This window comes from Stenella coeruleoalba, assembly GCF_951394435.1.
Source record: "Stenella coeruleoalba genome assembly, chromosome: 1".
NCBI classification, from domain to species: domain Eukaryota; kingdom Metazoa; phylum Chordata; class Mammalia; order Artiodactyla; family Delphinidae; genus Stenella; species Stenella coeruleoalba.
In genome coordinates, this window is record NC_137169.1 from 95,864,271 (window position 1) to 95,880,070 (window position 15,800).

General features: G+C 43.3%; 1 protein-coding gene across 1 annotated transcript; it reads right to left on the minus strand.

The window, feature by feature from the left end:
* Window positions 1-2,983: 2,983 nt before the first annotated feature.
* GNAT2 (G protein subunit alpha transducin 2) lies at window positions 2,984-11,188 on the minus strand (the record flags this gene model as incomplete). The annotated part of the gene is made up of 8 exons (XM_079909742.1): window positions 2,984-3,176; window positions 3,715-3,868; window positions 5,554-5,683; window positions 5,915-6,043; window positions 7,950-8,107; window positions 8,850-8,991; window positions 9,294-9,336; window positions 11,071-11,188. The coding sequence occupies 8 exons, from the start codon at window positions 11,186-11,188 to the stop codon at window positions 2,986-2,988; spliced, it is 1,065 nt and encodes a 354-aa protein (XP_079765868.1). The 3' UTR covers window positions 2,984-2,985.
* Window positions 11,189-15,800: the final 4,612 nt, after the last annotated feature.

Consider the following 15,800-nt stretch of genomic DNA (forward strand, 5'->3'; position numbering starts at 1 on the left):
CAGAAGACCTGTTTTGGAGTTCTAGTTCTGCTACTTCCTAGCAGTGTGATCTTGATGAAGACTCTCCACCTCCCTTGGCCTCAGTTACTTATCTGTAAATTGCTAGTGAACCTGGAATATTTTAAGTTTCTTCTAGCTTTATCGTTCTAAGAATTAAGATTGCAGTATGTGAAAATAGGGTTGAGTATTAGTTTCTGACCTATCTTGTTATGAAAAAACAATTTCTGATGATATAAAATTCAACAATATAGTGTAAATTTAAAATGAAACAAAAGAAGACAGATATAGACAGCAGAGTGAGTATATGGCATAATTTTGGTTTTAAGCTTTCTAACAGCTGTTTTATGCAAAGAGAACTTTTCATCCACACAATCAAAATGTCCATGAGATAAAAATAAGCCGGTTGGGTAGGAGAAGTACCAGTGGAGTTGTCTCTAATAGTATGAGGTTTGGGAACCATCTCTGGGCCTGACAAACAGTGAAGCTGCGGTAAGGATTAATGCCTTTTTTCGGAAGCTTATCCAGAACATTTGAAGTCCTCTTACCTTTACTCAGAGAACATCCCAGTGTTGGCTAAGAGCTTTAGGAAATTGTTTTGACTTTGTTCTAAGGAACAAGAGAACGGATGACCAAGGCCCACTGTTTTTATTCTGTGTAGACTCACCAGAAGAGTTTTAGCTTGAAAATATTGTAAGATGAATAACCAGATCCTAACTTCAGTAAAGCAGCTGTAGAAGTGTTGCTTTTAAGTACTGCTACTTCCCCATCCAGCCTCGAAGGTAACCTTTTTGCAAAGTGCATATAGGGTGGCTTGTGTGAATTTGTTTATAAACCAGTTAAAAGTTGGGATGTCTACCAGAGCAAAAGAAAACTAAAATGCAGCCGTGTTTTATTCTGCTAGAGATTGTTCTACCAGAAGACCTGGCCCACTGGCTTTGTTTTCATGCTAGTACTGTAGGGCAGGTTCTATATGAACATTAATAACCGAGGAGCCTGGGTTGGGCTTTTACAGTTTGGCCCATAGCCAATTCCTGCCTAGAGTCAAAGATCAAGGAAAAGTGAATAAAAGAAGCAAATAATCTGGCATGATTTGGGGGTAGGTGGGGCTACCCTACTTGAAGGTAGAATAAATGGGAAAAGTTACATCTGGGCCCTGAATAGATAAGATCATAGCTATAGCAAAGATTCTTAACCTGGGTCTTCAGAACTCCAAAGATAAAACTGGGTTCAATATGTTGGTTTCCTTTGTAATTCTCTTGAGTTTTATTTTATGCATTTTTAAATACTCTGAGAAGAGGTCCATAGGTTTCATCAGACTGCCAGAGGGATCTGTGATACCAAAAAAAACAAAAACTCAGAGCCCCTATATGTTGAGTTAAAGCAAAGAGGTTAATCTTTGGAGCGTGCCCTTTAGTATAGTCCCTGAACAGTGCTTGGATGCAAGAAGTCTTACCCAGATTTTTTTCTTTGGCTTAAGTTTTTTAATCGGCAGTGGGCAGAGTAGTTTTCCTTATTTTTCTGGTAATTCTCCCAAGTTGGTTTCTCTTCAAGGAATCAGAAAGACTATTAAATGAATCCAATTTTAACAGCTGCAAATGTATTCTTCAGTGTATTTCAAGCTCATATGGCTCTCTAGTATCAATATTGCTAGTAGTAGCCTAAGTGTGAATGTGTATTTTTGGCAAGGAGCAGATATTCATTTTAATTGACTCTTTCTTTTATATACTAAATCTTGGATGCCCAGAGCTTTCCTCACTAGTAGTTGTAAATGCTAAATCTATACTTGACTTCACCACCTCCTGTCAAGATAAATACAAGCTTTGTTTCCCCGCAAAGGAGTTCAGGGAATAATTTAATTGTTGGCCTGTTTGGGGAGATGTTGTTTTCAGCCAGGCATCTCATGGACCCAGCTGCGAAGATTTTCGATGCCTAAAGCAAAATCAGCTGGCTTTTTTGTTCTCCTGAAACATGTAGTGGTTGAAACAAGGATTTTAGGATTGCTCACTTATTCTAAATTCTGTGATAGAGAAGTGGCAGCAATAAAATCATTAATACTCCAAGTGGGAGTGTGTTCTGTCCTCCAAGTTTATTCAGAACGTGTCTTGTATAGCTGATAAAGTTACTTACAGGGATAAGTATCCCTATACTTACAGAGATATAGGGAACACAGTTTTTTTGGCAGTTTGGGAGCAGAGGGATAATGTGTGCTTAATAAAAATCATTTTTGGGAATCCCCTGGAGGTCCAGTGGTTAAGACTCTGAGCTTTCACTGCCGAGGGCCGGGATTCAATCCCTGGTCGGAGAACTAAGATCCTGCAAACAGTGTGAGCGACCAAAAAAAAAAAAAAAGCCTTTCTGGATGTGTACCTTAGAAACTAAGAAACTCCCATCTTCTATCTGGTGATTCAGGTCTCTGAGCTAAGGCACATAAAGGTCTGTTAGTAAAAAGGGGTGGTAGGTTTAGTGAGGTTCTGTTTTTAATTAGTTTTTTTGCAGACTGCAGGGAAGGTTTGCCTTTTTGTTTGGGATAATTCATCTAAAAACCTGGTGTTGAATTTCATACATGGGAGCTTTTATATAGGATTTCTTTCTGTCACTCACCACACAGCTTTTATGTGCCTTCCCCTCCTTCAGTTATGTTTGTGATCATTAGAATAACCCTGTGAAGTAGTATAGAGAAGTTATCTTCATTTTATAGATGAGGAACTCAAGGCTCACAGAAATGAAATATTTACATTTTTGTAGTAAGTTGCAGAACCAGTACTGGAACCTGGGTCTTCTGACTCCTGGCCTTGCATTCTTTAAACTGTACTAGCTATCCCACTTTTAAAAGAACGTATGAGACACAATTGCAATCATACCTACTCCATCTCCAGGGGAGAATGGATGTATTCTTGTCATGGTATATTGACCTAAAATTTTCTGCTTGAAATTACCCAGATTCTGAACCTGTTTATAGAACGTATACTTGAGGAATGGTGAGAATTAGAAGAGTCCACAGTCCTTGAGGTTTTCTTTGATAATAATATCTGTAACTGCATCAAATACAAATTTGACATTCTGGGTGTCTGTGGCACAGGTCATGTGACTGTAGATTTCTTTGACATCTTTTCTCATGTTGAGGTCAAGGAATTGACTCTTGATATAATTCCCTGCATCCTCGTAAGAGTTGTTCCCTGGTTTTCCAGAAAAATAGTGAAGAAGTGGGATAAATTAACCCTTCTTAGTTGCTCACTTTTTAAGTGACTCACTTGATCCTCGAAATGTTGTATTAGACAGCTGCAGTTGGGGGCCTATTTTTAGAGGGAGGGCCCTCTCCTTTATTGCACTCCAGTGTTTCCCACTTGAGTTGAGCAAAGAAATTGAGGAGAGAGGTGTCTCTATGTCTCCACCCTTGGTTTCTGGCAGTTATCATCTGAGCAGTCTGTGGGTCTCCTGAATCTAATGTCTGCTCTATTCTGGAGACATCGGAATTTAAACCTCTAACTGAATGCTCAACTTTCTCGGGTTAGACATCCAAATATCACTTGGACATTATAAAGCTCATAAGAGGAACTGAATATTAAAGGGATAAGGGATCATCAACTTGGCAAAGCAGAGGAGTTTCACTTACTACTCCTTATAGACAAGTTCCTTTATGTCTCCTTGGTATAGGAAATGAGGCAGCCACCTGTCATTACTATGAAAGAATTGTCTCCAGCCCCTGGCACTTACCATCATACTCTGGAAAACAAATGCTGAGATGGACTTTCTTGATTTTTTCCTCAAAGAGGTCCTTCTTGTTGAGAAAGAGGACAATGGAAGTAGCCGCAAAGAACTTGTGGTTGCATATACTGTTGAACAGGTGCAGTGACTCATGCATACGATTCTATTAAGAGGAAACACCATCAGAGATATCAGGTTGGGCTTATGGGATATCTGCCTACTTCCTGTTCTTGCTCCCCTTGAAGAAACCAGTGTTCCAAATGTAAAAGGAAAGATGGGGAACAGCTTATCTCTTTTTTAGTGTGGTAGAGTAGAGCCAAAGAGATCTGACTTCCTTCTAATCCTCTTTATATCACAACTGTATGATTTGGGGGAAAGTCCTGAGCTTTTCTGAGTCTCAGTTTCCCTATCAGGATTATTATGAAGGTTAGATGAGATCATGTATGCATAGTGTCCATGATAGTAGGTGGTGTATAGGTGTACAGTAAATGTTATGCAGATCTTTGGCAACCAGGGCACAGCTTAGGATTTTGATATCCTTAAGGGCTGCTGATTCAGGGTTGAAACTGGGCCCAAGTTAACATGTCCACATACATCTCCAGGATGATTTTGATAGGCTTCTGTTATACAGTCCAAGATCTCAGTTCAGGCAGGAACATAATAGGGATTATTTGGCCCTTGTGCCAAATGGTAAGGGCTAAAGAATTTCCCAGTGCCACAGCACAAGCACTTCTGCCTTATTTCCTTCTCTGATTGCCACTTTCAATGAGTGAGAAGTAGTGCTGTAATCTGCAGAGTCCAGAGGTTACCCAGTGCCCCAAACCAGCCTATTGTTAGGGAGTAGACCTTTAGGGTCTTGAAGTGTGCTATTAGCTGACTTGGGCTCAGTCTTTTCACCTTATAAAACTAATTAGTAGCCTTTTCTCATTGCTAATACTCCTATAAAAACCCTTTAAGGCCTTCTAGACTTCAAGGTTAAAGATGGAAGAGATCTTGGAAAATGCATGACCCTCTAAGACATTTTGGCTAGAAGATATTCAGAGTGCTCTAATGTGAACCTGAACTACTAAGGAGAAGGGAGAAGAACTGGAGCAGGGAATAGAAGGATAGAAGCTTTGTCTTCTATCAGTAAACTGTGGGCCTCCGTTTATAGAGCAGATGCATTTGTAAAATTGGCATTTTCCATGCCTTTGACATGCCCTGTCTTAAACTTGGAAGGTACCTGGATGGGCTGACACTGTTCCTGCAGAGCTCCTGTCTTGTAAAACTCCACAGGCTCAAGAGAACCACCTTCAGGTAGTTCTCCAGCTGCCAATTTAAGTGGCATGTGAGAAAACTGGTTTGCTAGTCTCTCTGTAGTCCTGTTGACACTGAGTATATATTTAGGCTTCCAAGTGAGGTTAGTATGCAACCCCTCTATCATGTTGCATAAAGATACACATCGTATGTTGTTCTTTCTGCTCTATCATTTTCATCTCCTATCCTTTACTTCCATAGGCAGCCTGGGAGACTACTAAGTAACTCCTTTGCCTTGCGAAGTTAATGATCACTTATCCCTTTAATACTCAGTTTCTCTTATGAGATTTTTGATGTCCCAAGTAATACTTGGATGTCTAATTGGAGACCAAGCTCTCAGTAAATCTGGAGTTCTAAAGTGCTAACCTAGAACCTGCAGAAGAAGAGGTTTTCTTAGAATTATTTGCTTGAGACATTGGTCTGCTAGAAGACTGCTAGACTATTAGTGTTAGCTGAAATCACCCAAGTTGGGGTAATGGAGTGACACAAAGTTTAGAGGAAAGGTCACAGGGGAATTATCTATCAAAGCTGCTTGGTGCAAAGGTCACTCACCACTTCGTCATCTTCCACCAGCACCATATCATAGGCACTGAGGGCTGCACAGAAAATGATGCAGGTGACTCCCTCAAAGCAGTGGATCCACTTCTTTCTCTCTGATCTCTGCCCTCCCACATCAAACATCCTGAGAGAAGAAACACCTGTTTTCAAACGTATACCTACTGTGTGACCTACATGCACTTGGTGTTTACCCCACAGAGGTGGCAACTTTAGGGCCAGTTAGCGGTAAGATGGGAAGTGGAAAGGAAAGGGGGAGAAGTAGGAGGAAGTCAGACTGGGCTTTTGTGAAAGCCAAGAAGCATACCTATGTCCCTTTTTGGGTATCTGACATGCTCCCAGGGAACCATGTACTCACCTGAAGTTCAAGTCTTTGACAGAAAACTTGGTCTCAATGATGCCTGTGGTTTTGACTCTGGATCGTAGCACATCTTGCTCATTAGGGAGGTAGTCAGGGGCTGTAATTCGGTCTAATTGATTCAGGTAGCTGGAAAAAAGTGATTGGCATTGATAATATTAAATTTTCCACAGCCAAAGTCAAGAAAGGTGAAGGGTTTTCCCCAAAGGCATATAGCTAACTTAGTGATAGAACCAGCCTAGAATTCATATTGTTAAATATAGGAGTCTTTCCTTCAAACCCTCTTGTGTCCTTACAAAAGGAAGTGTGGGATGGGCTGAGGGACAAGCCCATTTGGGGCAGAGGTTCTGTCCCATTTAAGTCAAGTCAGATAACTTTTCCTTGTGTTTCACCTGACTACAAGGTTTTCTAGACCCTTGAATGAGACTTGGTCATTTAAATGGGTGCCAAAATTCCATCAAGAAGCAGAAGTAGATTAAAAGAGATTTTAGAAATGTATGAGATGTGAACCAGTGCAATGCATGGACCTTGTTTATATCCTGAATCAAGTTGAAGGGAAAACATTCGAGATAATTGGGGAAAATTGAATGAACACTGACTTGGATATTTGATGACATTAAGGAATTATTAAATATTTAGATGTGATGATTATGTTGTGATTCTTTTTTTTTTAAAGAATCTTTTATTTTTTAGAGCTAACATAGTGAAATTTTTAGGATGAAATTATATATCTGGAGTTCACTTCAAAATATTCCAGTGGGAAATGGAGATAAAATGAAACAAGAGTGGCCATCGGTTGGTAACAGTTGAAGCCAGGTGATTGATTGTATTATTCTGCTTTTGTATTTGTTTGATAGTTAGCATTAAAAAGTAAAAAAAAAAACAGATGTGAAGTGAGAGGACTGAGAGAAAGAGGGAGGGCAAATTAAGTATATGCCAGACATTTTCACATTTAAATTCTCATTTAACCTCATAAACCTTCAAGTTTCATATCCCATTTTACAGATGAAGGAAAAATCCAGAAGAGTTAAATAACTTGTCCAGGACAAGAGGCATTGTGCTATATTGTAAAAAACATTCAACTTTGTGGACAAATAGACCTGGATTTCAATCCAGCCTCTGCCATTTATCTATATGACTTTGGGCAAGTTAATTTTCTTCTCTGAACCTCAGGTTTTCCATCTATAAATAGGACTAATAAAAAATACTTTCTACCATAAGGGCATATTGTGCAGATTAAATGAAAAGGTGTACCTAATGCACTGAGCAGTGCCTAGGCCTGAGCGAGTGAGTACTCCAGGGATAGTAAATGATAACTTTATTATAAGAAAAGGTGATAAAACAGGGGCTAAACCCAGGTCTGTTTGCCTCGGAAGCTCATGCCCATCTATGATATCATGCTGTTTGAGGTAGGATTGATAAACTCTGCGTACCTTATCTTTTGGGGACCAACTTTGCATAGCTGGTACTCTCTAACCCCTGACCAACTTTCTTTGGTTTGCCCTGGCAGTTTGTGTCCTGTGCCCTGGCACCTTGACATAAGATGCTGTGGGTGAAGGAGATTTTCATTTTAGGCTAGTGACTTAAGTACAGCCTGTGTTGCCAGCTAGAAATTTCAGCCCTGAGAGGGCCATGATGAATCATGCCTCCTAGGAGAATGCGTGGCAGAACCGCAGGGCTGTATTAGTGTTCATGATTCTGAAAGGAGAGGCTACGTGTTTGAATTAAGAAGGCAGGGGCTGAGGGCTGTTAAACAGAGCACCTCTGTTTTGAATTTTGAGTCTTCAGCTTTGTAGGCTGCAGTGAACCAGTGTAAAGCAATACAGAGTGGTGGGAACTGTCGCAAATGTCCCAATGTAAAGGCATTAAATTCAAAGCATAGTAAAACACTGCTCAAGCCTAATAAGACAGGCATGCAGCCTGAATTCAGTCCTTGGGTCTCCAGCTGCCAGTGCCTAAAATTTTCAGCTGGCTGTGATTTCTCCTAGAAGGTTGCCGACGCCTCATCCCACCCCCTCCCCAGTCAGAGTCTTACTAGGATGCCGAGTCATTGAGCTGGTACTCTGCAGCTCTGTCAAAGCAGGCTTGCACCCCACTATCCTTCCACAACTTCTTGATGACCTCCACCAGCTCGGGAGGCATAGTGCCCTCCTCAATGGAGTCAGCCAGGTTGTTGAGCTGTCGCCCATCATCCTGTAAGGCAGAAACCAGGATGAGAATTACACGGGAGTAATGGCTTTCCAGGAGGCTTTTGGGAATTCTGCTGAAAGGAAAGCATTTTGCATTGCAACCAAAGCCTAAGGTGGAGATGGTGTCCAGCAAAGATTCTAAAATAAACACTGATTAATTTTTGAGGGTGCTTCTGAGATGCAGAGGGTGGCAATATATCCAGTCCTGGGATATCTAGTGGATAACAGAGGTCCCAGGGGCTTCCTCTGTGGTGTTTCCATCTTCCAGCCTTAGTCCAAAAGTGAGTGTCCTGCCACAAAATGTGGGTGCTCTGCTGCAGGGAGATTGGAAGTTTAAAGAGCAGATTGATCATGAAATGGACAAGATGATAGACAGGAACCTATCACCTTTGTTTTTTCAATGATTGAAATCTAGGAAAAGGACAATAACTGGAACTAGGAATTTGGCCTATAAAAGTTCCACAGCCAGGGCAAAGAACCTGAGGGGAACAATTTAAATGGTAAAATAAGACCAAAAGGCAGAGGAAGCTGAGAGCAGATTTTTTTTTTTAATGAACATTTATTATAAAGGTAGGAATTGCATGCTTTGCTAGGACTGAAGTAAAAAGATTTAAAGCTCAGCAAATGGGATTTTAGTTACATAAACTTTTTTCTGACCCATGTTTCCTCATAGCTCGTTGGCCACTGGCCTGTTCTCCTCATTAGCCTTTCCTCCCACCCTTAACCACATAGCGTTAACCACGTACCACACAGCTTGCTTCAGCAAAGTCAATGCCCAGCGTGGGCATGGCCCGGATGATAGCCAGGATGGACTGTAGCACATTCCCATAGATGATGGCCTTGTACTCCAGGCATTCTTCTGGTGAATAGCCATCCTGATGAATGATCCTGCAAGGAGGAGACACCCAGCCCTTCGTTGGACCTGAGTAACCAGACCTAAGGGATTGGGACTCTGGGAGTATTTAAAGGGTCATAAGAACCCAATCTCTCTATTCTTACTGCTGTACGGAAGTGGAGAGTGAGGGACACGGGGCATGCAGATGAGGGACATTGGGAATAAGATCCTTTATATCCTTTACATCTGGGTTCCTTAGGAACCCAGATAAAGAGCCCTTTATCCTCCATGCTTCCACTGGCTCTACTGACGTCTTCACCCTACCTCAGTCCTTTGGGGCTTTGTTCCTACTCACTTCATCTGTTTGACGATAGTGCTCTTTCCTGACTCCCCAGCACCTGCAGGGAGAAATGCTTATGCTTCAGATTTCCACCGGCTCTCCCCAACCCTCCAGGAGATGGCCCATGAGAAGTCTAAGCCACTGCTCGCTTGGGAGCCTTGTTAGGGGAGAACACATAGGGATGATTACTGCCCCAATTTCTGCCAGCTTTGAGCTCAGGCCATTTGATCTGGAATTAGAGGAGAGTTTCTCAACCTCTGCAGTATTGACACTTTGGGCTGGATGGTTTTTTCTGTGGAGGGCTGTCCTGTGCATTGTAGGGTGTTTAGCAGCACTCCTGGCAGAGGCCGATAGCACTCCAGTCTTCTAGCTGTGACGACCAAAAATGTTCCCGACGTTTCCAAGTGTCTTGGGGTGGGGGTGGAGATGTACAAGATCTCGTTGAGAACCACTGATAGATTCAGGGGAACTCCTTTAACACATTTCTACTCTGCCTGTTTTTACTCAGGAGAGTGATCTTGGGGTGGGATTGGAGAAAGCTGGATCACCTCACTGAAATACTATTTTTTCGTTATCTTACTGTTTCCATTATTGGCTAAAATGTTCTTAGATCCTCATTCACACCCCACTCTCCCTCTATCAAAGACCCGCATACCCTTCAGCTCTCTCCCCCACTCTATACTACCCCTGATGCCTTAAACCAACCCCCCCCCCCCTCCACTTATCCTGTGCTTGGTCCCTCTAAGCTTCTTACCCTGAATGTAGAAGAAAGCTGCTTAGGCTTAAAAGATCTCTCAGGGGCCTTGCCATCTCTTTCCCCTCTGTAGCCTCCTGGGCTCCTTGGAGTCTGCTTACAGAGATGTGCTCTTTAGTGTGTCCTTAGGGCCATGCCACAGATCGGCTGAGGGAAAGGAGGTGCCTTAGTTTGGGGCTCTAGTTCCCAGGCTCCTCATGGGTTTGGAAACCCAGCCCAGCCAGCCAGTCTTCTGCTATAAAGATCATACCTGCTCCAGCTTGCCTACCTCTGTACTACCATTGGGTTTCTTTCCTAAGCCAGGTGTCCCAAACTCTATTGTTTTGGCTCTGTTTACAGCCATGATCAATTTCTGACCGACTGAGGTGCTTTTCTTTTTTCAGCACAAACCTGTGATCTGCTTAGGAGCTCATCAAGCTGATGAGCCTCCCATCTGGCAGGGGCTTTAGAGGCAGCTGCTGAATAGAAAGCCAGGAAAGGACTTCTCTAAAGACTCCATTCATCCCCACTCAGGGCTCCCCACTTCTAATATTTTTACAAATTTTTTTACTGAAAGCAAGGAGAAGGAACCATATACTTGGTAAGAACCATTAGGCCTATCCTTGGCACTACATGACACTGATTATATGGTAGGACTTCTGAGTCCACTGTCCTTTTCTGAGTCCTTGACTCAGAGTTTCTGTTTGTAGATTCAGTAAGTGTCTGCAAGCCCAGAGTTCATGATATTTGCTAAGTTGTTAGGTGTTAGGTTTGGTTAAATTTGGAGATGGGTGGGTGCGTCCTGGCCCTCACACACTATTCCTGGTTCAAGGAAGAGCAGAACAGTTCCAGAGTAACTTTGGCATTCTGCATCTCATTGGGGTGGCTGTGCTCAGCCCTAGAGCTCCTGATCCCCTAGCCTGAGACTGGATGGGGAGAGGAAAAATAACCTTCCATCCCTCCTCCCCACACAGTGGGCTAGAACCCACCTACCATCCAGGATAAGCAGGAAGGAGCAGTACCTTCTCCTTCTCTGGCCCATCTTCCCATCTCGCTCACCCAGCAATAGCAGCTTGACGGTCTTGGCTTCCTTGTCAGCATCCTCCTGCAGCTTCTTTTCTAGCTCTTTGGACCTCTTGGCCAGTTCTTTGTCCTCAGCACTGGCTCCACTCCCCATCTTTCTGCCGTCTCTTCCTTGGTGGCTTCCTCTGGCCCTTAAGCTTGTCCTCTAGGGTTTCCTATCTGAGAGATGGAAGATAAGGAAAAAGTAAATTGGGATCACGTATCAGTTTCTTAGTCCTCCTAAAAAGCCAGTCTGTAGGGAGCTGGGTGAGGGAGTGGGCTCTATATTCTCGTACCCTGCCTGTCTTGCCTGAGGCTACGTACCCCAGCCAGAGACCTACTTAGTCTAGGGATTGTAGCCTTTATATCTAGCAATGTGATGGGTTGAGCCAATTAAGAGCTCAATATGATAAAGGGCAAAGACCTAGGGAAATGATGTGCTGGATTCTGACACAGGAGGATAGGAGGCAGATGCTGGAACTCTCTGGAATAAGATAATGGTTGCCCCATCCTTTTGAGGGACTGATCCCCTAAAAGTCTCTTCCTTCTTAGATTCACTTGCATCTTAGAGCTAGAGATTAGAGACACAAACAGAGGAAGCTTTCCCCACGTTGAGACTCCAGATTACACAGCTTCAAGGCACCAACGCACACTCTTCCATCATAGCAGGCCGGTCCTGGCAAGGAATCTTTGTTTGGGGTTTACCCCTTTTTGGAAAGATTAGAAATGTTTCCTCCAGCTCCTCCAGTGGCTGCTGCACCAGGAAGCTATTAGTGTTGTTCCTTTATGTTGGCTCATCTCTTTATACATACTCCTGTTATTAGCACTTAATCACTTCATTATTGTCTGTTTTACAGATGGGTTTCCTCCAGACTGAATTCCTCCCCCCGAAGGTCAGGTACCAAATCTGATTCACCTTTGAATCCTTCAGACCTTGTGGTTTATTAGTGGATCCTCAATGAAGTTTTGATGAGTGAGGGAAAGAAGGAAAAAGGGTATGTGGTAGAGAGAACGGGGCTGCTTACCCACTAAAGCCACCTGGGACCTAACTTCACTTGGCAAGTGAACTTTGCTGGTATTCAGTGTAGAGGGTTTGTGCTGCCTCACATAACAGTGCTTCCTTGGGAAATTAGACTCTAGCCTCTGGCTCCTCAAAGGTCAGGGCAGCCCTTCCTCTGGCTCTCGTCGCAGCTGCCCCTTCCCAGGGAGAAATGAGTGTGCAGCCTACAAACTGCCTCACAGACATATCAAAGACTCTCTCCATTGGTCATACTTGTCTATGCCAATTATTTCAGTTTACTTCAATGAGTTGCTGTGGAAGCTCCTCAGAGGGACATACTTTAGAATGTTGCTACCGAAAATGTGGTGAAAGGCCCAGCACAGATCACCTGGGAGCTTCTTATAAGTGCAGAATCTTAGGCCTTAACACAGACCTTCTGATTCGGAACTTGCATTTTAACAGATCACAGGTGACTCTAAGGATACTAAAGATTGGAAAGCTCTGCCCTAGGGAGTACTAGAGAACTGTGTTTTCCTCAAACTGGCCAAATAATAAGAATTACCTGGGTTGCTCGTTTCTATATTTCATCAAACTTTAGATGGCACTGAATGGAAGATCATTCTGATTTCAAAGAGGTTAATATATGTGTGTTTTTAAAAGAGTGTGTTTTAGAATCAGTAAGTTCCTGTAGTAGTGCCAATTCTAGAGCCTGAGAAACTATATTCTAAACTAATACAGTTTGAAAAACCCTGATCTAGACTAGTGGTTCTCAGCTTTTGGTGTATATTGGAATTTACCCAGAGAACTTAAAAAAAGAAAAAAATACTGAACTTAAAAAAAGAAAAAAATACTGATTTTCAGTCCAGGCATGAAGAGTTTCAAATCTCCCAGGTGGTTCTAATGCGCAGCCAATGCAGAGAAACACTGAGCTCCAAGTATTTAACTTGCTCTTTCCTTTTAGAGTGGAATTGCGCAGCCGTGGCCAGGTAGACTGAGAAAGTGGGAGGTAGAACCTAGGTCTCCCATCTACCAGGTACCCTGAGCTATCCCTGATCACCTTCCTCCTACCCACTGCCTCTCGCCTGCATATCTGGGTATCTGGCTGAGAAGCCCTGGGCCTGGAGCCCAGACTCTCAGGGCTGATGGAGAAGCAGGCAGCCGCCAAGGTGCCTTCCATGGTGATCATCTTTTCCCAATCAAAAATTGGCAGGTGCTTATTGACTTAAGGGAAAACAGGAGAGTCTTTGAAATTGTGACTGTCTTGGAATCTTGGCTATAAAGTTTCAGTAATGATACCTCACCAGCCCTGCCTAACCTACCCACAATATTGGTAACTTATACCTAGGCCAGAGCTGCGCTGCAGCCTGCACTGTTCAGAGCAAGGAACTGCCAGGAGCTGTGCTAGACAGTTTACGTGGCTCATCTCAGTTAATTCTCACACTGACTTCAAGGTAAGTGCTCTTGTCCCCAAATTACAGACCAGGTAACTGAGACTTGAGGGTTAAGTAACTTTTATTCAAGGTCATATAGCTTAGTAAACAAGCCAGGCAATCTTTCTTTCCACTACCCCACAAAAGCAGCCCGAGAAAGAACGTTGGGCAAAAAAAGACGGGCAAATGCATGAGCTCAGTAACAGCAGCACTTGCATTGTTAAAGGAGCCACTGACTTGTTTCACAAGTGGGAAAAATGTTTGAGCTTGTTCCTTTTTTACCTACCACCTCAGCAAACTTCTGTGCTGCTTCTCCTTGTTTCCTAGCTTGCTGGGCTCCCAATTCCCACTACTAAGCTGACTATGGGAACTCCTGGCCCTCACCTGCCCTCTAATTGCACAGACCTGCCCGCTACTATGCATGGACCATCCTGATGCCTCCTGCCTCCTGTCTTAAGCTCCTGTGCCTTTCCTGTGGCTCTTCTCCTTTATTATCCCATTTGGGTTCAGTGTCCTGGTAGAGTAGGTGCTATTCCCTCCCATTTTAGAGGTGAGGGAATTGAAGCACAGAAAGGCTATCCACATGTTACTAAACAAGTTAGTATCAGAATCAGCTAGAGCTCATGCGTCCTAGTCCACAGCCCGTATAACCCTGCAAAATTTTTTAGCTTCTTTAGCAACAGAGGAAGCTGTTCAGAGGAAGAGTGTGCGTTGGTGCCTTGAAGCTGTGTAATCTGGAGTCTCAACGTGGGGAAAGCTTCCTCTGTTTAGACTTTGTTGTTTGAATAGTTACAATATTTTGAATGAAAGAAAAAAAATCACTGTTTTCCAACTAATTTAATCCTGCTTCCCGAGTTAAGGGGAAGTCTTAGGATCTGTCTTATACCCAGTGGTAGGGATTGTGTGTAAAGCCTTGTCCCAGCTGGAGTTGGGGGGTGGGCATGAAGAAAGAGGAACTCCCTTCAGGGCCTTCCAGTCCAAAGGAAGATTTGGTGTAAATGCACAGAGAAACAATTTAGTTAAAGGAGCACTGTGCTAGTGCTGGAGAATTCAGAGCTGTTTAAAACCTAGCCTCTACCCCTGGTAGAAAAGACAATTACACATCTCACTGTCAAGTTGATAAATTCTCTAGTAGAAGAAGGGAGAGAAAAATTGCAAAATGAGCAGACTTTCAAAAGAGAAGCAGAACAACAATAGGAGGAGACATTTGGAGGAGAGGAAAGAGCCTGAGAAAAAGCATGGAGGCATGAGGTACAAAGTGTGCTCAGAGAAGACTGGGAAGTTAGATATGACTGGACTGGAGTAAAAGTGTGGAAAGTGCATGGAGGGGAGGGCTGGGAGACGAGAACAGGAAAGGAAAATTGGGGCTAGCCAGTGAAGGGCCTTGAATGACAAAGGGTTTGGCTAAAACCCATTTAAGACTTATAAGCAAGTATGGTTGGATACAGCTGCATGGTGCTATAAACAATGCGGGGTGACTGGGGTGGGGGACTGGCTCCTGGGAGAAGCTGAGAAAAAGCTGAACAGCTTGATTCTAGAAGGATCTAGGCATAATGTTTGGTTTAGGAAACTCATGGCCAATGATCTTTTTGAGGCTGCAGGTATTCTCTCCCAAGTCTAATATCTGCTGAAAGTGGTTTGACCTTGGTAGGAGGCTGACATCACAGGTGAGCATCAGGCGAGAAGCTAAGAGAAGCAGTTCTTCAGAGAATTAAGGAGTGCATTGTCATTGGGGGCCTAAGGTTCAGGGAGGCCCATTCCAGGAGCCATCTGGGGTACAGGCTAGGCAATGATGAAGCTAGTTTCAAGCTAGGGAAGATCCCAGAGGCTCAAAGACAACATTAAGTCCCCAATATGAAAACAGCTGGAGGTCGGAGAGGATGACTCACTCCTTCATTTCCCAAACTGTTCTGCAAACTGAAACCCCACTAAGATTCTTGCTGATGTTGTATAGGTGGGGAGATAGCGGCTTAGCTGTAATCAGGGCAGACTTCCTAGCAGGGACAGCATACTGAAAGTCTAGAAATAGGGGAGGGTTACAGGGTGAAGGGTGTGTTGTAGATGGGACGAGGGAGGAGCATGAAGGGACTAGTGAACTGGTTTTCCTAGGTAGGGTGGAGGGCAGGAATTGCCACCTATGGGCTGGTTAGGTAGGTAAACAGGTAGGTAGGTCTGGATTAAGGGGGAATCCTAAAAAGACCTGGCTCAATGCAAGATACCACCCTTTAAAGTTATGTCAAATTTTGTATTGTATCAGAATATAGATGACCTTCTACATGGTTACCTGGGACTTGATT